At 43.7% G+C, this 22,010-nt stretch overlaps 1 protein-coding gene across 1 annotated transcript; it reads left to right on the top strand.

The window, feature by feature from the left end:
• The first annotated feature begins 1,234 nt into the window (after positions 1-1,234).
• On the top strand, positions 1,235-20,338 carry TSPAN32 (tetraspanin 32). Its single transcript, XM_075280487.1, has 8 exons — positions 1,235-1,397; positions 3,447-3,561; positions 5,287-5,384; positions 10,395-10,469; positions 15,412-15,513; positions 16,216-16,296; positions 17,480-17,563; positions 19,963-20,338. Exons 1-8 carry the CDS (start codon positions 1,242-1,244, stop codon positions 20,125-20,127), a joined length of 876 nt encoding a protein of 291 aa, XP_075136588.1. The 5' UTR covers positions 1,235-1,241; the 3' UTR covers positions 20,128-20,338.
• The last annotated feature ends 1,672 nt before the right edge of the window (positions 20,339-22,010 follow it).

Here is a 22,010-nt window from a genome sequence, read left to right as displayed (position 1 = left end):
TAAGAACATTCATAATATCTAAGCAAAACATTATATGTTCCCATAAATGGTGCCATATAAAAATAGGATCTATTATGCAAAAAACTAAGCCCTGATATGGCCAAGTGCAGAAAAAAAGTTATGAATGGAGAAGGAAAAACAAAAAAAGTCACTGAAGCTTTAAAGAGATCCTATCATTAAAATGCTATATTTTCTGACTATCACATAGGAATAGCCTTGAGGAAGTCTATTCTTCTCCTACCTTTAGATGTCTTCTCCGCGCCGCCGTTTGGTAGAAATTCCGGTTTTCTTTGGTATGCAAATGAGTTTTCTAACAGCACTAGGGGCGGTTCCAAGTGCTCAAACAGCACTGGGGGCGTCCCCAATGCTGCGAGAGAAATCTCCAGCGCCGCCTCCATCTTCGTCTGGAACGCCTCTCCGCATCTTCTTCCGGTGCTGGCTTCAAACTGCTACGCATGCGCCATTTTTTTGTGGCCGCTTACACTCTGTACTCCATTGAACTACAGGAGCATACTGCACTGCCTGAGGCCCGATGGCAGAGCTGACTGCGCATGCATAGCAGTTTGAAGCCAGCACTGGAAGAAGACGCGGAGAGAGGCCATTCCAGATGAAGATGGAGGTGGCACTGGAGATTTCTCTCGCAGCATTGGGGACGCCCCCAGTGCTGTGAGAGAACCAGAATTTCCAACGAATGGGGGTGCGGAAAAGACATCTAAAGGTAGGAGAAGAATAACCTTTCTTAAGGCTATTCCTACATGTTAGTCAGATGCATTTTAAAATTGCATTTTAATGATAGAATCCCTTTAATGCCAAAATGGCGGTGTCCTTAAAGGGTTAAAATATGGTGTTGGATTATGGGGTCTCTAACTTAGGGTAGCCATCAATGATCAAACAAGAAGGGTAACCACAAAGTGTCTCTGGAGCGCGCAGAACGCCAGTGAGGTGCACGCGATCATGTGATCATCTTATTTTAGGGACAATCCCTTTAAGAAAAAACAATATTGCTGTTCCTTATAAATAATAATATTCCCAAGAATCAGGTTCAATTCCTTTACACACTGCAAATCTTATAAAACTCCATGGAAAACTTTGCGAGTGCCCGTGTCTTTATCTAATAAGAACTTTTTACAGCCCTGTGTAGGACTACATTTCCCATCATGCCTTTGTGTCAGCCCTGGTCAGCTTGTCACTTATCAGTATCTGCGGTGCTGACAGCAGGAAGGAATTTGTGAATGTGCTTAATGTCTTTAACATGCAGCAGTTTAGTTCTTGAGGGGAACGTCCATCACATTGCCGGGGTGCCCAGAGAGTGCGGCACTGAAGACACAGGCATGGCATACAAGTCGTGGGTACGAGTGGCCAGGTGCCAACTTCTCGTCAGCTGCCTCTTTATTCTGGTAATGAGATCATTTCTTGTTATTTCATCATATTTTAAGGAAGGAACTTGTTATTAATGTTCTTACAGTATGTGGACGCTGCATTGTTATAGTGCCGGGTCCAGCCCTCGTCAGTTATAATGGGAATGGCCAGAAGAAATTGGCCACAAAACTGTAATTTTGCACCGTTTTACGGAATTGCAAATGGGTGAAAATGTTTAGCTGTAAGTTTTCACAGAAATATGTGACAGCCATGACACGGTGCTAAAGGGGCAACATATATGTCACTTGTATCACTATAGAGGTGACTGGCTGTCGTATGTGATGGCGTTCCATATCTGGCCACCAGCAGTTGGGGCAGTGTGCGGCCCCACACCTAAGGCGGGGTGGAAGAGCTCACCACAAGACCTACAGGCTCAAACCCGACCTTCATTAGATCCCAAACAGATGACATGGTTCCAGGTCCTAATGGTCCAGGTTTCTTGTTGGCGACACCAATGAAGATGATGGTGGTTGGTTATATAAGTATAATTCTATCTGTAGGACAATAGGGAGGGCTGAACTAACTTAAATAATAGTGACGATATATATACTTCACTATATACACCGTGCAATGGCTGGGCATATGATTATATCTTAGCAATGCCCACACAGAGTATATGTACCGCATAGGTGTAAGCCTATCCCAGTCTAGCAGTCAACGATCTCCTACAAAAAAGTACACTACCCAAAAGAAGCCTCTGAGGGCCTATTTATAGAGCAAAGGGAAAGCACTTATACACCCTCTTGTGGTAAGACCCAGTGTCTATTCAGATGACAAAGGGGTAGGGCTTAAAGTAAGGGGCGGGGCCTCCACCGTCTGACAGATTTATTATACATTAGGCTATGAGATGGTATACATTATACCACAAATTTAGATTTTTTGGTGTACGAATAAGCAAAAAAGATACGATTAACTTATTAAAGGGACTGAGCCTCTTAATAGATGTCATGCATCTGACTCCAGAGAAGTTGAAGCTAAGAATGAAACGTTTGTCTTAGTAAATTTCTTCTACTCTGTCTGAGAACAATTCTTTGTATCTATGGTCATATTACTTATTATTTGTGATGAAGGGGGTTGTCCAACAGTAGATATTGATGGCCTATCCTGAGCATTGTAGGTACAGCACCCCTGTTGATCAGCTGCTGCAGTGGCCACATCTGCATAGTGAGTGGAGCTGTAACCAGATAGCTCTGTATACTGTGTAGTGGCCACATCTGCATAGTGAGTGGAGCTGTAACCAGATAGCTCTGTTTACTGTGTAGTGGCCACATCTGCATAGTATATGGAGTTGTAACCACATAGCTTTGTATACTGTGTAGTGGCCATATCTGCATAGTGTATGGATGTGTAACCAGATAGCTCTGTATACTGTGTAGTGACCACATTTGCATAGTATATGGAGCTGTAACCAGATAGCTCTATATACTGTGTAGTGGCCACATCTGCATACTATATGGAGATATAACCAGATAGCTCTGTATACTATGTAGTGGCCACATTTGCATAGTGTATGGAGGTGTAACCAGATAGCTCTGTATACTGTGTAGTGGCCACATCTGTCTAGTATATGGAGCTGTAACCAGATAGCTCTATATACTGTGTAGTGGCCATATCTGCATACTATATGGAGATATAACCAGATAGCTCTGTATACTATGTAGTGGCCACATTTGCATAGTGTATTGAGGTGTAACCAGATAGCTCTGTTTACTGTGTAGTGACCACATCTGCATAGTGCATGGAGCTGTAACCAGATAGCTCTGTAGACTGTGTAGTGGCCACATCTGCATAGTATATGGAGCTGTAACCAGATAGCTCTGTATACTGTGTAGTGGCCACATCTGCATAGTATATGGAGCTGTAACCAGATAGCTCTGTATACTGTGTAGTGGCCACATCTGCATAGTGTATGGAGCTGTAACCAGATTTAGGCCGGATTTATAAACTGGTTCTAGAGACAGACTCTCTTTCATGTTTCCATACCATGTATGTATTCCCATTACAATGTTTCTCCATGCTTCTTTTAGGTCCTGGCAGTCGGTTGCTGCATTTTGACTGTAATAACTGGGTTGGGGTCTCACTTCACCATATTTCTAAGGGCCTCCTCTACTAGTAGTATACTCAGAGACCTGCATTATACCAGTAAGTAGATGCGCAGTCACCTAATTTTGCCTAATTTGTATATTTTTGCAGTGCTTTATTATTAGATATCCAGTTGTGTCCTGGAATTCTGTGCTGATAAATTTCTTAGATCTTATATCTTATATAGTGGTCACAACTACATAGTTTTGCTTAGGAGTCCAGTAGGTGTTCCTAACTCGATGATAGGCAACTCTGCCTCAGTCACTCATTTCTTCCGTCTCTATACCATGCCGCCTGCAAATTACATGTTTAATGTGACACCTTTCCTATAAATGAAAACATCATGACCATGTGCAGTCACCACTAGGGGGAGCTTAGTACCTAAATAGTAATACATATTGGTAAAGGGAGTCTGTCAGCACAATATTGAGATATGAGCTAATCCCAGTACCCTGTAGGACTGTCAGCACAGTTTACAATGATATATTTCTTATTCAAGACCGCTGCTCCATTGTTGTAAAAGATCATCTTTTTATCCCTATGTAAATGAGCATAAAAGGGCTTTAGGGGCTTGGTTAGTTTATATCTCAGTATTGTGCTGACAGACTCCCTTTAAATGGTCACTAACATTCTCATCTCATAGAGCATGTGACTCTGCACTAAAATTTAATGCACTTTAATTATTATGCACTTTAATTCCTGCCACTAGGTGTCTCCCTTGTAGCTAATTTGCAGATCACTCTTTTGTTACTAGGGATGTACGTACAAAGATACATTAGATAAGAAAGACACAGTGAGTGGAGGGGGCGGCTCCTATCGCTTTTCACGCAGTGGGTAAAGTCTCCTCAGTCTCCGCACACATCTGCAAATAGTTACTCTGTGCAAAGGACTGAAGATTCTGTAAATTTCACAGTTTACAATGTAAGAAGTTTTCTATGTACTTGTAGCTGCTTCTAGTTGCTGTGTGATTATAGATGGGATATTATTCACAGACACCAACAACTTTCTTGGCTGTGCTCTTAGATATTTTATTTCCTGTATATATTAGCCTTATCACAGTCCAGTGTTCCTAGATCTCCTATATTATGTATATATGTATTTGCTATTGTACAGTTCCTCCTGACAGAATGGCAGAACAGCATCAGTAATAGCGGAGGGGAGAAGACTGCTCCTTATTGTTCACTCAGTGCCATCCCAAATAATGACTACACAATTACCCGCACCAACCCAAGTGACACAGGGCGAATCATATATCAACACAGTACAATATGCAATGCAACTTTTTCACACATATGCACCTCTTCGGCAGGCCAAGTATACATACGTATGGGGTAATATGGCAAGACAACAGTTCATTTGTTTCATCTGAAGCTGTCGAAAGTGTATGGCCAGTTTAACAGTACATAAGATAACCTACCTATAGGCTCCAGCAATGCAAATTTGGCCCCGAGCAAGCAATATATGACTATGAAGAGAAGTCAGGCAGTGCTGTGCGGGCGCGGGGTTATAGGAGCCCTGCAGATAAGAGATGGCCGTTATAGATGTAACTCAATCAGGAAGAATAAGAAGGACAGATTAGTCCATAATCTACTATAATCTACCAACAGCCACCAGTTCACACTGATATGTTATCTCTAGTACGTGTAAAGATGAGCGCCACATGGCGTCCTGGCCAGAGCATGTCTCAGTAATGTGTACATGGAAATTTCTGCCAGCGGGTATAACGTATATGAACACATAATGCAGAAATATATTTCTCTACCTCATTCCCTCTTCTTTCCCCAGTGGTACTATATGGCAGCTTTATATCTGGCCTACTCGTTCTCACCCTCCTACTCAGCACCATCTCTGTTTTACGGGAATCCCAGCACCTCATGGCAACCGTAAGTACTAATAGGAAGGGAAATCTCATTCACATTGCGGGTACTGTAGAAAGCTGTGTATGACTATCTCGTAGGACCGTCCCCTTGACTTGTTGACTAGTAACTAAAGTCTTGTTGGCCCTGGTGCAATCTTTTGTTCGGAGCCATCTACTTCATCCCTACGATGGTTGTGGGTTGAGCAATCGGGTTGAGCATTCGGGATCGGAAAGGATCAGATTCCGATCGGCGATCGAGTAAATTTCACGATCACGATCGGAATTCCGATCCCGATCTTTTTAGGCGGGATCAAGGTTGGAGGTTATTTCCCACAATGCTTTGCTACTGGCCAAGCATTGTGGGAAAAAATAACAATGTTAGCTACTAGAGATGAGCAAGTACTATTCGAAACTGCCGTTTCGAATAGCACGCTCCCATAGGAATGATTGGATGCAGCCGGCACGCAGACTTTGCCAGTGTCCGACTGCTTAACCATCTGCATGCCGCCTGCGTCCATTCATTCCTATGGGAGCGTACTACTCTTCTGTTTCCTCCCTGCTGTGCTGTATACTCGGCTCTGCTACAGCTCAGATGTAGCAGAGCTTGTAATGCAGATGTAGCAGAGTCCAGTATACAGCACAGCAGGGAGGAGATAGAATAGTATAGTCCACTAGAAACAGAATAGTCCACTTACCTGCACAGATCCACTGCTGCTGTCACTCCCCGTTCTTCTCGGTCCGGTTCTATCTCAGGTTAGTGTTACAGACCTAGGAAGAAGGCGGGGCTTGTGGTTTAGGAGAGTGTGGGCGGGTACTGGGAGGGGAGACGTGTGTGATGCACTCACGTCTCCCTGTCCTGTACCCGCCCACACTCAACAACAAGCCCCGCCTTCTCCCAGCAACTCTAACACTAGCCTAGGGAGGCGGGGGGGCGCACTGTGCTCTGCAGTCCTGTGAATGAGAGAGGAGAGGACCGAGAACAACAGGGAGCGGCGGCGATCTGTGCAGGTAAGTGGACACCAGGGGGGACTATGTAGTCAGAGGACTTTTTTTTTAATCACTTCCAGCATGGAGTCTAAAAATTAAAGCATTCAATTTTTGGACACCACGCTGTGTAGTGAATAGGATCGTTTTTAAAATCCAATCTTCGATTATTAAAAAATCCCATTGACTTGCATTAGGATCGGATTTGGGATCGGGTTCGAATGGAAAATGATTGGAAATTGGATTTTAAAAACGATCCTGAAATCTCAAGATCGGCTCAACCCTGGTACTAAGTTGTTTAATCCACCTTCGTGTGGTTCGGGTAATCTCTGGGTCTCCTTGGTTTATGGGCCAGATGGAAGCTGCAATCTTAATACTGATGCCAGTGCTTATGGGCCCCCTAAGGCTCCTCGGTCCCGGTGCAACAGCACCCTCTGCACCCCCTCAAGTTACGCCCCTGCTACATGAAGTCTTAGGCTTAGTGTCTCTGAAGGTTCTCAGACCTGAGAATATAACAGATAAAGTAGTGATCATTGGGTGGAGAAGAATATTCATCAGTCTCACAAGATCGCCGATACTAGGGAACAACAGACTGCAGTAAATTTAGATACATACAATACATATATAACATACAGTATGTGTTTCATAAGGCGACAAGCTCAAGGTACCAAGGTTAAGACTACATCGCCCTCTACTGGATGACATACATAGCACCGTAGCAGCTCCACATCTATCTGCTGTAGGTTTCTAGCTTCCATTTCAAGAATTTTCATTTTTTTATGTATTTCACCAAAAAATTTAATCAATAATTAAAAAGTTTACAATCATTATTGTACATGTGATGCAGAATCGTGCTGTGATCACTCATGGCAGAGATGATGAAGATAAAGTAATCTAATCTTCTTGAAATAAAAATGATTCGGCAAATTTTCATAGAACTCTATGGAACACATTGACAAGTGGTGCGTCTTGAAACATTCCTCCATTGCAGGAGGAACAACAGAGGAACAGCACAGCGCACGGTTCTAAGGCCCGGTTCATATCTGCTTTTGGTGTTGCGTTCCGGGAATTTGGCTTTGGAGGCTATATATTGTTTTTGTAGTTTTTTATTTATTTATATTTTTACTTTTTTTGCTTTATTTTTATGCCATTTTTATTTTTTTATTTTTTGTTAACTTTTTTTTTTTTTTTTTTTTAATATATAAGAATTGTGTCTTTTTTTTCACATTTTTCCTTTTTCTTACGTTGGGTTCACACCTGCGCCCCGGGTCTCCGCTTTCAGTTTCTGTCTTCTGCAAACAGAAGATGAAAACCTGATAGACCATGTCCGGCTGTGAGCGCCGGTGAGCGTTTTGCGCTCTCCGCAGCAAAACCGTTTTTTTTAAACCGGACACTGCATGTCCAACTTTGTGTCCGGTTTATAAACCCAGTTTCGCCGCGGAGAGCACAAAATGCTCACCGGCGCTCACAGCCAGACACTTTCCAAATCCATTCAAATGAATGGGTTAGAAAACTGACTGCAGTTTTCCGTCTCCTGTCCAGTTTCGTTCTATTGTGAACTTCAATTATGGCAATTCCATAGAAGTTTTTTAAGGACTTAAAGAGGTATTCCCATGACGCTTGTTCACTAACCTGCAGGCTGTTGTGCTCTCTTCACTTCCTGCTTTTCTCGGCACATTGGTGGGCGGGGTTTCACTTGCACGGGATTGGTTGTAAATGAATTACCACAGTGTGAAGCTGATGTAGCAGAGCTGGATTTGAGTCAATTTGCATTACATACAGAGGTAACGGACTTCCTATCTCAGCCCTTATCAGCCAAATTCAATGAAACTGACTGATAAGAGCTCAGAAATCCGGAGCTCTCACCTCCCCTATCTGAGAAGCTCAAGGACATTGTCTGCAAGGAGTTGGTATCTTTTCCCTGTATTTGGGTGGATTTCCTCCCACACTCTAATGACATACTGATAGGTCAAAAACAAAAAACGTTCTGAGGGCCCCTTCACACGGCGTACGCGCGCTGCTCATTTAGACCCATACATGCGAGCGCTTCGAAGCACATCCCATTCACTTCAATGGGAGCGCGCGTAAAGCCGGCTTCACGCGCGCTCCCATTGAAGTGAATGGAATATGTTTTGAAGCGCTCGCGTGTACGGGTCTAAATGAGCGGCGCGCTTACGCCATGTGAAGGGGCCCTGAGCCTGCAGTGCATTTTCTTTTTCACTTTCAAGAATAATGTGCCGCCAGGTTGAGATCAAGCTATTACCCCATATCAACAGAAATTTCAGATTGTAGGCAATGGTGTAGCTATAGACATATAGTATTTGCTACCGGGCCCCCGGAGCCTGAGGGGGCCTAAAGGCCTCTCTGCAATATAAGAGGACACCAGTATTATAGACACTTATAAATAATAATAACTTTATTGATATACGAGAGTATTAACATATTCCGCAGCGCTTTACAAGCCATAGGGTACATGAACAGACAGTATTTTAGGTTACACTTCTTATTGTCGAGTTTCTCCATGTCACAAATATCCATTTCTAAAAACCGCACAATGTGCGATAGATACAAGGAATGCTTTCTACATGATTCATTTATTTATCGTTCACTTTCGTAAAATACCAAATTTGGTTTTGTTCCTTGTTTTGGAACCATCTTGCAACACGGACTATGAGCACTAGGTGTCCTCAGCATACACGTCTTCACACTCTGTCTATGTGAAATTCCAGAATCACATGCAATAAGGAATACATTACGTGATTCAGTACTGACGGCGTGAGCTAGGAAATCCTATACAGCACATTACAGCGGACGTATGATCATATAGAGAAGATAATGGAAAGTGGTGATATAATCCTATTAAAGGATTATCTTATCTTATCTTATAAGCAACAGCACTGAGCCATGGAGCAATAGAGAAAGGCCTAGTCGTAAGAATCACATCTTGTTTTGCAGCCTGTGGATAGATGGGGTTGCATCTCTTACATAGGGACACATGGCACCAAGGTGGACTATGGGAAGAAACCTTAGGTCCTGGCATGTGTGTGTATATTCCAATGCCATATTCCTCCTACCAGAACATTATACAGACCATAGTATAGCCCATGCTGATGGCGGCCTTTTTCAGCAAAATATCGCGCCCTGAAATATAAACTTCTTCAGGAATGATTTGACGATGATATCAAGGTGTTGACTTGGTCTCCAGATCTCGATCCAAGTTTGCAGAATAATTTCAATGCATTGAGGCCTCACCTCACGTGTTTAAAGGGAGTCTACTACCACCAAAATCTCTTCTAAACCCCTTATATGCTGTAGGGTAGGTTAGTGGTATAGCAAATATACCTGTAGGCTACATGCACATGAGTATGGAGCATCAGATCCCCCCATCAGATGGTGGGCCCTTATGTCCATGAGTGAGGCCTAGGCTTCAAAGTGAATCCTTGCCATTGAGAAAGTCAACTTTCGATGCACCCGAGCACACATTTTGACCTGTCCCGGCCGCACATTGGGACCTGTTAATATTTACGTCAAGGATCAAAATCAGACGCAGCCATCGGTGCACTTAATGGCTTAAAAGTTGATGTTCTCTCCATGAGGATTGCACTTTGCTACATAAAGATAAGTCACTAACTGCCCCTACATCAGTATAAAAGGGATTCAGAAAGGATTTTGGAGTCGGTAAAGTAGGTGGTTTTAATGTTATGGCTGAGATGTAGAGATTACCGGTTAGGTTGGCCATGAAATTGTTAATACTACCGTATAAGAATGTACATTACAGGCGGGCGTCACACTATATCCTATACACTATATGAACATGGCGGAGAATATTAGCAGAGCTCATTTGCTGTAATGTGATCGGGCGCGGAGGGCACTTACCGGGTTCTTCTAGTGTTATACGCCGGCCATGGAGACCTCTGGCCGGACACATTATTTAATCTTACAGAACATGAGCAGCCTCAGCTCGCCGAATAGGGAAAAACATGAGACATAAAGTGAATCCCATCAGGTTATTTTTAGATCATTCCTTCAAGACTTGTTTCCTTTCCTGCAGGCATTCGTTGGGTTTGGCTTCCTGTTCTGTATTCTCATGGCTGGGCTGACTTGGACACAAGAGTGTCAGACTCAGGTAAGACGATCATTGTGCCGTCACGGTTATGGCATGTGGGGTGACCTTTCACCATCTCCACCAACTCCAACTCTACATCTTTCGTAGGTGCTGATGCTTATTTCTGTAGCCCCCGCCATGACTGAGCAACCACTTCTGTTAGTTTCAACAACTAGTAGGTTGAGTAGTCTGTGTCTGGTGGGTGGTCCTGGCATGGTGTAAACAGTCAGGAACAATAGAGAACCTGAATAGCATATTGGTGATGAAACTGACAGCACTGACTGCTCAGGAATGGTGGGAGCTAGAGAAAAGATTCCAACTGGACCAGAATCAGTGAAACCGTGACTATTAAAGAGTTGGAGTTGGTGAAGGTGGTGAAAGCAATCAAACCTTCTACTAACTGCATATAAAACGCCATGCATTAGTATCATGTCCCAAGCAAGAGGGCACATGGCATAGGTCATAGGAGGTGACAATAGTGGACGAGCAGGGTGGAGAGTGGGCAAGTGGCAAGAGGGTCTTAACCCATGCCTTTCTCAAGCAACTAGCCACTAGTACATAGAGAAGTAGCCACTTGTCCCAGGTTTGCACTTGCATCACCTTACACAATGTCACTGTTTTGATTCCAGGGAAGAAGTTGTTGCATTTTTTCTCTATGGGAAACCCTCGAGGCCATGCAAAAGTATTGGGATAGATATCAAATGTATTGCTTTTATTATATTTATGTTGAAAATCAGAGACATAACTTGAACCTCCTCCAAAATCTGCAATGGAAGCCCTCGTGCCATGTGGTACATGGTACAAGAGTGATATGTTTTATGTGTCAGAAGGGCATTTGGTCCAGGGCAGCGCCGCATCTCCCATGAGGCGACCTGAACGACCACTTCAGGTGGCGCCATGCCAGGGCCCCGGGGGGGCGGCATTTTTGCTTACCTAAGCCAGTCCAGGACAAGCTGTCCTGGCCTGGCTTAGCGTCACCGAGTGGTGGATTGGGGGTGCCCTGTGGACGCAGCGCTGCTCCACCGGCCTCCCCTGACGCTCAGGCAGAGAGCAGGTCCCCTCCCTGCCTGCTCTCTGCCTGCTAACGCCGATCCACCACGCCCCCTTCGCTCCGCCCCCTTTGCTCCGCCCTGCCCCCTCCGCTCCGCCCCCTCCTCTGGGGCGGCTTTCTGTCGTCCGCCTCGGGCGGCGAAAAAGGTAGGTTCACCCCTGGTCCAGGGTAACACAATTTTGCAATGTTGGGGCATTGATACGTTCTGATTGGGGTTGAGTTGATCTTGAGATTTCAGGATTGATTTTAAAATCCGATTTCCGATCATTTTGCAGCCGATCCCGATCATGAAATTTGCTCGATCGCTGATCGGGATCCGATCTTTTCTGATCCCGATTGCTCAACCCTAGTTCTGTTATATAGCAACCAATGGGGTAACTCCCGGGACATATCCCTTTGCTGTTCTGTAGTGAACTTAGCACCGCATCCCCTTCATTCTGCAGAATGTGGGGGTCTTGCCTGGCTCTGACCCCTCCAGTCCTAAACTATTGGCCAATTTTTTCTGCTTTTCGCTTCTTTTTCCTCTTTCTGACCCTGCTTTGACCCTCTTTGTAAAGATTTTGTAGCCCTTCATAGTAAGTTTCCTATTGAATGTTTGATATTGTATGGTGGGAGGGATGCATTTTCTTTCACCAAGTTCCTTTTCTACCGACCACTCATTACTTCTTGTTATTAGTCGGATATATCCTGTATACTTAGCTATTTCCTGATATAAGCACCAACTTTCTTGCATTCTATTTCTGGAAAAAACTTAATAAAATCACAAAAAAATCTGGATGAAAGAATGGATGTGACTGGTAACATCAAGAAGGTTAGATATTCATTATATCATTTCCTTTATTCTTGTATTAAGAATAATAGATCACTCTGCTTGTTTTACATTTATATCATTTATATGTCAATTATTCAGATTATTTGGGAACACGACCCAAAAATAGGATCGGTAACATACAAGTATTATGCCTCAGGGCCTCCACCCTAGCAGCCATTGTGCAGTACGCACATATAGAGGAAACGCGCATGTAATAGATAGAGATTTCTTGTGGGAAATTTATCAAAAATGGCATACCTCTCTGCTGGATGTAAGTATGTAGTATGGACACTGGTGAATACAGTGCCCCCTACTGAACAATACCGGATGTCCTATGCCACAGAAGTTAAAAGTTAAAATAGCTTCAATATTTTCCTACTTGATTTATGAAATCGAGGATGAAGACGTATTCCATCACCACTATGTTTTCAGTGTATGGGGGTGATAAAATATGGCTGTGTTCGGGCCTTCAGCAGAGCAGACTGCGCAGGCGCACAGGCCATGGGAAAATGGCCGCTAACAATACTGTGCAAGCTGCCATTTTCCCGTGGCCTGTGTGGCTGCGCAGTCTGTTCTGCCCAAGGCCTAGAAGTTACGAGCCTGCGCCGGAATAAGATGCTGAAGATGACGCTGTGGACGAAGGAGGAGGCGTCGCTGGAGACACTTCTCTGGGGGACGCCCCCATCGCTGTTTGAGCGCTGGGGCCCGCCCTCATTGCTGCGAGAGAATTCATTTGCATACAGGTAAAAACCGGTATTTCTAAGGAACGGCGCAGCGGAGACCACGTCTAAAGGTAAGGGACAAATAGCCTTTCTATAGGCTATTCGGATGTCTTATCCACAAAAAAAAGGTTTTAATGGTAGAATCCCTTTAAATTGGCTTACTACATACTATAGTGTAGAATACTGTCAGGACTCCTAGAAACCTATCTATAAACCATAGTGTATAACACTGTCAGGGCTCCTAGGAACCTATCTATAATACATAGTGTATAATACTGTCAGGGCTCCTAGGAACCTATCTATAAAACATAGTGTATGACATTGTCAGGGCTCCTAGGAACCTATCTATAAAACATAGTGTAGAACACTGTCAGGGCTCCTAGGAACCTATCTATAAAACATAGTGTATAACACTGTCAGGGCTCCTAGGAACCTATCTATAAAACATAGTGTATGACATTGTCAGGGCTCCTAGGAACCTATCTATAAAACATAGTGTATAACACTGTCAGGGCTCCTAGGAACCTATCTATAAAACATAGTGTATAACACTGTCAGGGCTCCTAGGAACCTATCTATAAAACATAGTGTATAACACTGTCAGGGCTCCTAGGAACCTATCTATAAAACATAGTGTATAACACTGTCAGGACTCCTAGGAACCTTTCTATAAAACATAGTGTATGACACTGTCAGGGCTCCTAGGAACCTATGTATAACACATACTAAGAGACTCCAGAGTGTGATTGTCCACCTGCCACCAAACGAGGAGAACGGTGAGACCCCATGGGCTATTGTACCCCAAACAAACCACCTGCTCCCTCACTCCAACCCCACCCACCCGCGATACCAACCACTCTCTTTGCTTTGGCAATGCCAAACATATACTTGGACGTGCCAATAAAGCACTTTGATTTGATTTGATGTGGTGGCCATTTTATTTGCCCAACACAAATCTTTATTCGTTCGGTTTCCTTACAAAAATGAACAATTTTGAATATTCACCCATCTCTAGTTGGGGGAATTTGCTTTGCAATGCTGAGACACACTGCCCTAGACAACTGGCATTACTGTAGTGATAGCTCTCCCCCATTGTCCTGATATAGTTAATGCTGACTTGCTTTCTGTATTATACATTTAATTCCGACATGAGGACATTACATATTTTATTCCTAGAACTGTATTGATCCATGTCACTTAGAGGTGATGAATAAGCGTCTGCGGATATTGCTCCTTGATTAAAGAATATTCAGTAGAAGGCCTGCATGGAAACATGGAGATGTGGAGGGAGAGAGGGAATGTGGGGGTGGAGGACAGAATCCAATAGAGGGAGATGGAAATCTGGAAAGTGGGTGAAGAAGAGCTGAGCAAATCAAACACTTTAGGAGACACAGCCTCCTTCTTCTGTTAACAGCAAGTAATAATCAAGAATTCAGTGATCTGGAGCCAGTGGTAGATGTGGGAGCGGAGGACGCGCTTTAGAACAACGTCTTCCAATCTCTAGAAATTGTTTTAGAAGGTTTCTATAATTGTTTCTTAATTATTAAATACACAGCTTTTCTCCTCCTGTGCTGGGCTTCAGCCACACCATAACGTCTTCTCTAGTTATGTCTAAAGCTATAATTATAGGAGTTTAAAGGGATTCTACCATTAAAATCAAATTTTTTGACAATTTAAGAAAGGCTATTCTTTTCCTACCTGTAGATGTCTTCGCCCCGCATTTCGGTAGAAATCCTGGTTTTCATCGGTATGCAAATGAGTTCTCTCGCAGCACTGGGGGCGGGCCCCAGCACTCAAACAGCACTGGGGGTGGCCCCAATGCTGTGAGAGAACTCTCCAGCGCCTCCTCCATCTTCTTCAGGAATGGCCTCTTCACACGTCTTCTTCCGGCGCTGGGTTCAAACTTCTAGGCCTCGGGCAGAGCCGACTGCGCATGCCCACAGGCCACAAGAAAATGGCCACTTACTTACTGTGTAAGTGGCCATTTCTCTTGTGGCCGCGGCAGTTGGCTCTGGTATATGGTTAGCTCCTAATTCTAACATATCTCCTAATATATCGTCATTACATTCACACATAATAACATAGAATTTTTAACAACTCCTTCTTGGTGAATTCCAGCCCAGCAGAGGAATTTCCCCCTCCTCAGTTGTATTGGTGAGGGACAATACAGGTTGAGTAATCCAGGTGGCCTAGTTCCCCTTTGGGTCCTTTACATTGGTAAATTTCACATCTGCGTTCAGTATTCCGTTCAGGGAGCCCACTTGGACGTGGATCCATTGTAGATGATTTTTATAATGGATCCAGATCCCTAAAAGCATCTTCTACACTCTAATAATGGCATATCCTATTATTATTATTTGCCGATCTGATTTCTTTCAGGTTGAAGCCTCCATCTTGGATGTCTATGATGATCTTTATGAACAGGTTCTTAGAGGACATCCTGGAGAAGCACAGGGACACCTTATGCAAGTACATGACATAGTGAGTGGAACAGTCCAATGGATAAAGCTTTCTTGTCTGGTTGACGTAGAGTGTTCCAAGTTACTAAGACAATCTATGTTCCCTTGTTATGGTCATTCCACAAGTATAGGGTCCAGCGACTGCTTTTGATCTCAGATTTGGATGCTCAATGGCCATGCCCAGTCTTTAGAGTTTTTAGTATAGAGTTGTACTTCTATAGGTACAGTACAATGTCCATAGGACTTATCTCCCCATAGAGAAACACTGAAATCATTAATATTAGTGACTCGTTCTAGAAAACATGTTCCTCTGGAACTTTAGCCTAAGGCTACATGCACACGACTATGTGCGTGTAGCTGGTCCATGGTGGAATGGAACCATGGCACATGGGTGACATTAGGTGCCATTGGAATGGAGTGATGCTGTCCATATTATGATGAATAGAGCAGAAGCAAACACATGCAACTTTTTCTCCATTCAAATGGGGGTACCTAGGAGTGCTGTGATCTCAATGATCTGTGGGGGTAACAGTGCTGGAACCCCTGAGACCTAATGCTCACCCCCAATCAGGTTCTGTAGATAGAGAATAAGTTACATTCATGGGGAAAACCTCTCTCAATGGCTGAAACATTTTATAACTCACTCTTATTCTGAGCCCAATATAGTATAATGTACTTTTGCCCGAATTTTTTCTCCACTTTTTCCCCATTTTTCTTTTCTTAGTTTCAATGCTGCGGGAAGACCTGGGGACAACAGAGGATATCTACGCCGAATATTACGTGCAACAGTACAGCAGATGACAAGGTACTCTCCATATGGCTTCAAGCAATCCGCCAGCCCTATTGTTTAATGCTGAGTTTATGTGGTTGGGTTTAATATAGGTAGAAGGAACAAAAAAAAAAAAACTGAACGTTAGTGACAATAGTGGAATACAACACACATCATAAAGGTCATGGCACACAAGCCATATAGTATCATTACTGGTGGCTCTGAAATATTCATTCCTCAATCTAGGTCATAAAATAGTTACTATATTAGTAGTATGCTTACAGATGGCACCTAGTCACTAGCGGAGATGTGAGGGGTCCAGTAACACAAATCAAAATGGGGTCCCTTATTATAGTTCTGGATTTCGCCACAAAGCACTGACCAATGGTCGTTTCCTACTTTATGTTCCATTTGCAGTTTTTGACCTTGTCTGCAACCTGGTATTTCTTGGGTAGAATACGGTCCTACACAGGGGGTGCAGAGGGTACAGTCGAACTGGGGCCCATAAGCACTGGCATCAGTATTAAGATTGCAGCTTCCATCTGGTCCATAAACCAAGGAGACCCACAGATTACCCGAACCACACTAAGGGGGATGAAACTCCTTAGCCCCCGTAACCATCACTATCAAGAATCTAGAGATGAGGTAGAGGACCCCGGACAAAAGATTGCATCAGGGCCCACAAGACTTTCGTTACGCCATTGGGCCTACATAGATTTTTGCCATCCGGTAGCAAATGGGGTGCCCTATAGCATCTGTATAGTGTCTATAGTATGTGACCCTTAAGAGAGTGCCACACAGTTATACAGTATATTAGATAGTCACGTTTCCCAACTACACCATAGACATTGACACTTGTCCAGCTGTGCAGGTATATTTTGATAGTGTCTGGATATAGGTTACTACCACATACCTCATGCAGTGGTATATATCCCAGGGGTATTAAGGTTGGTTTGATTGAAATCCCAAGTCAGATCTTTCTATCACCCAAGACATTTGACCTGCCCTATACACATTATACTTTGGGTCTGCTTTCCATTCGTTCATATAGTCAAACCTTCAAGACTTGGTCTAGCATACACATACATAGCCTACTCCCGATGGAGGATGACATGGCTTCACTTTATATAATCACTGTTCTTTCTATGCAACAAAAGAAAATTTTAAGAAAAGTGGTTAAACACCTTCTTAATTCCGTATATCACCCTTCTCCATGTAGGACTGTGTATCAGTAATCTCTGATGTTCTGTACCTACAATGGTTCTGGACCAGGACTTTGTTGTTGTCATCTCTGGGACTTACGGTAGGTAGTACTCAATAAGTAAATGCAGATGAATATTACTGTATGATCTTGGGTTGAGGGGATATCGTCACTCCATAGGTGTGTGGAGTCTTATTAAGCCATGAGAGCTCCACTGTGCAAAGGAACATGGGAAGAATATGCAAATCTGACTTCCATGATGTAATTATGGCTGACACCGAGCGGAATCCACATGGACCCCATTACAGTCTATGGGGTTTCCCAGTAAACTGCTTTTTAATGTGTATAGGTTTCCATTCAGAGGCTCCCCAAATGGAAACCCGAACACAGATGTGAACCAGCCTAACATAGGCTAAAGCATTATTTGCAGATGGTACGTTCCCAGTGGTCGAGGCTTTCCTCACTTCAACCACGCTGGGTGTACTTAAGGCTCGGTGCATCTTTCAAGAGTAAGAGAAGTGCAGAGATTCTGAAATAACTCATTACTCATCCACCCTACATGAGATTTCCAAACAGGAGAGCATTTTGCAAGAACTTTTGCAAGAGTAAATGTTCTCTGTTTATAGTAGAGGGGTTAAAGGAAGGGAAGAAATGACAGACCAAAACTATTCTCATGCAACACAATCCAGAGCAAAGTCCGACCAGGTTCATCTGCTCCGCTCTGAAGCTGCGCCCTGTAAAACAGCTGTACAACCACATACCCTGCAGGGAAAGAGTCCGGCCTCCATCTTTCTCTTAAAAAGATATCCTGCTGATGCGTCTGATGTCTAAATGACATGGCATACAAGTCCGGGGTAGTAGAAAATCCCTTTAAGGCAGCTTTTTTTGTTGCAAATTTTATTGCAATTTTTTGAGCCAAAGTTAGGAGTGACTACAAAAGGAATGGGAAATATATGGGAAGTTCTTCTACTTCTACCTTCTGTTCAATCCACTCCTGGGCTTTGACTCAAAAAACTGCGGCAAAATCTGCAACAATAAAAGCTGATGTGTTTTTCTCATGCATTTTTGAAAACACAGCTTTCCTACGACCCCCCCCCATTTGAAGATCAAAAAACCCCTTAAATGCCCCACACATAGCATAACACTCCCCTTTTTTCTCCCACACTGTATGTGGCTCCCACATTATATGACCCCCTTATTATGCCCCACTGTATATGACCTCCTTTTTTTTGGATCCCCCAGGGAATATCACCCCTTTTATGTCTCCCCCAAAATATACGATCCCCTTTTTTTGTATGACCTCCATATTTGGCGACTTCAGATTTTGCCCACCCATAATATACAATCCCTCTTTATATGGATCCCACATAATATATAAACCCCCTTTTTTGGCCCTCCCACACTATATGACTCCCCTATTTGATGACCCCTGTTTTTGTCCCCTCCACAGTATGTGATCCCACTTTTATATGGACCCCACACAGTAGATGAACCCCCATTTTTTTGGCTCCCATACACTATATGACCCCCTTTTTTTCTTGGCCCCACATAGTGATATGTTAGGTTACTAGGTATTGTAATAGTCCAATAGGTATCGGCCGATAATTTACTCACCCAGCATGATCCTATCATGGAAAAGCGGCAAGTTTTTTGCCGTGTTTTCGCCTTGTTTAGCAAGTATATACACACACATGGACAGAAATGTTGGTAGGTTCATTATTGCTGTCTCTTCGTTGTTCAGGTCCATCAGCCTGTTACTCATGGAGCCCGACTATAATGGGATCCATCGGTTGGCTACTAGAGATGAGCGAGTAGTACTCGATCGAGTAGGTATTCAATCGAATACTACGGTATTCGAAATACTCGTACTCGATGGAGTACCACTCGCTATTCGAATGGAAAAGTTCGAGGCAGAACCAGCATTGATTGGCCGAATGCTATACAGTCGGCCAATCAACGCTGGTTCTTCTCCTACCTTCAGAAGTCTTCTCCGTGCAGCTTCCCCGCGGCGTCTTCCGGCTCTTCATTCACTCTGCCAGGCATCGGGCCCGGGCAGAGCCGACTGCGCATGTCCACTTGTAGTGCAGGCATGCGCAGTCGGCTGTGCCCAGGCCCGATGCCTGGCAGAGTGAATGAAGAGCCGGAAGACGCCGCGGGGAAGCTGCACGGAGAAGACTTCTCGGAGGATCAAGCCCAACCCTCACTCGTGGACTTGGTAAGTGTAATTTGATCGAACGTTGCCTACCCCTGAAACGAGCATTTTCCCCCATAGACTATAATAGGGTTCGATATTCGATTCGAGTAGTCGAATATTGAGGGGCTACTCGAAACGAATATCGAATCTCATCCGGAAATTCGGATGTAATTATTTATGGAATACGGATCTGATGTTGTAGACAGTACTATGGTTGTGTGCATGTAGATTTAGTATGTACACCGGCAGACATATTGTATATCACACATGCCATGACTAATTCTCTACTGCTTCTGTATCTCCATAGGTATATGGCATGGCGCTGTCATCTTTCCTTTACTTCTCCCTGCCAAAAGGAAACAATTGGGAGAGAAGAGGAGAATATAGTATAAATGGCGGCTTAATATCACCCCCGGATGTCACCGCAGATACCCCTCTTATACAACTGATGCCCTACCGGTCTGCTCAATGACCATGGTATAAGCCTGCGGCCTGGGAACACCAAGAGACAGCTATAATATCCTGTGGCAGAAGTAACGTTGCGAACGGTTTTAGTCTATCTATGACTGGGACAATATAAATAATGTGAATATTTCCTTCTATATTGACTATTTCTTAAATATTGAATCATTCCTTTGTAAACCAAAGAGTAAAGCGATGAAATTCCTACAAAAATTTTAGATGAAATTGTGAAAATTGGTGCAATGCTACTGTAAGTGATACTGCGCTGACGTCTGCCAAAATAAATACACAATGACAAGAATAACCTCGAAAATACATACGAGTGTAAAAAGCGAATAATTCTCCGGTTTTACAGTTTCCTTTAGTATATGTTTATAACAAATAGAGAGCTGTAAGACTGAAGGCCAACCATGAGCTACATACCACATCTGTACTCAATAACGGACCACAAGAATCGCAACGCCGCCACATGCTGCCCAGCTATGTAACCCCAACTGGATGAAATTAAAGGGGTCATTCCACAAGTTCCGGTCCTATTAGCTCTGGTGCGTGGTTATAAGAGTAGTATTACTAGCTAATAAAGGAACTTTCCCTACCCAGGGCCCCATCTACAGGTGACAACAAAGAAAGAGGCTCTCACACTGAGGACACAGTACTTCCACGGACATAATGTAATGCTTCTTTTCCCCTGCGGAGGCACTGTAGTAGAAGTAAATGGTTGTTGTGGGTGACCTGTGATCAGCTTATCATCGGGACCCATTGTTATAAAAAAGGAATTGTTGGAGAAGGGGACTGATCTCTGATATTTATAGGGGCGGACTCCATGGTCCACAAATATATGTCTAGATGGTCTGGGGCTTTGGGTAGTCAGGTCTTGCCTGGAAGACAATATTTTATAGAGCAGGAGGAGCTAAACAGATTGATGTATACTGTAGATTTGTTGAGAAGTCCAAGAGGCGGTCCTATAGGTGATTGATAGCTATGTATGCACCATCATAGAACGGAGGTTGTCAGTTACTAATAGGATTGCCTCCTTGACTGGATAAGTGAACTTCTTTATTGGTACAACGCGTTTCAGGTCAGTATCAGCCCTTTCTCAAGTGCAAATGATCTTTCTTGGACCTGGACAGGTCTACAGTGTGAACACAGGGCAAACTACCTCTCTCGGACCTGGAACAGGTCTACAGTGTGAATACAGGGTGAGTAGGGTCCAGAGCACACTCTATTTCAAAATAGCCTGATAGAGTATGTAGAGTGTACCCTACTAACCCTGTATTCACACTGTTCCAGGTCCAAGAGGGGTAATTTGCCCTGTGTTCACACTTTAGACCTGTCCAGGTCCAAGAGAGATAGTTTGCACTTGAGAAAGGGCTGATGCTGGCCCAAAACGCGTCGTTCCAATAAAGAAGTTCATTATACATCTGGGTGAGCGCTGTTTCCTTGCCTGTTCCTTGGAGGAGGCTGGTCCATCTGGTTCCCCAATTTTTTCCATGCCCCAGTAAATGTTATAAGCCAGAAGCGTTGTTGTGACCTCCACAACCCTGCCAGGTGAGGAGCCGTTTGTCTTTTCTACCGTCCGCTAATCTAGTGGTTTTACACGAGGATCGGTCCTGTCTTCTTGTCGTTGACTGGATAAGTGGCATCTAATACTGAAACCCATACACCAATCTGCTCAGCTCCCGCCCTATAACAAGCCGCCTACACATTCAACACCAATTTCCATATGATAGGTTCCCTTTAAGAGTAAGGGTCAGTTCACACGTGAAAACCGCCTAGCTTATTTGTGCGAGGTAAAAAACCTCGAGGAGTTTTTTTGACGCTGTTTTTTGCATTCCACGCGGTTTTTGACGAGGTTTTTGACGCGGTTTTCGCTAGCGGTTTTCGCTAGGGTTT

Source organism: Leptodactylus fuscus, chromosome 7, assembly GCF_031893055.1.
Source record: "Leptodactylus fuscus isolate aLepFus1 chromosome 7, aLepFus1.hap2, whole genome shotgun sequence".
NCBI classification, from domain to species: Eukaryota; Metazoa; Chordata; class Amphibia; order Anura; family Leptodactylidae; genus Leptodactylus; species Leptodactylus fuscus.
This window is presented reverse-complemented; position numbering and strand designations above follow the sequence as displayed.

Bases quoted from the DNA above. Each gene is read 5' to 3' on its own strand.
- TSPAN32 (XM_075280487.1), top strand. From the start codon at position 1,242: ATGTCTTTAACATGCAGCAGTTTAGTTCTTGAGGGGAACGTCCATCAC. The intron at 3,562-5,286 runs GTAAGTAGATGC...TTCTTTCCCCAG, and splicing joins CAGAGACCTGCATTATACCA to TGGTACTATATGGCAGCTTT. The intron at 10,470-15,411 runs GTAAGACGATCA...GATTTCTTTCAG, and splicing joins CACAAGAGTGTCAGACTCAG to GTTGAAGCCTCCATCTTGGA.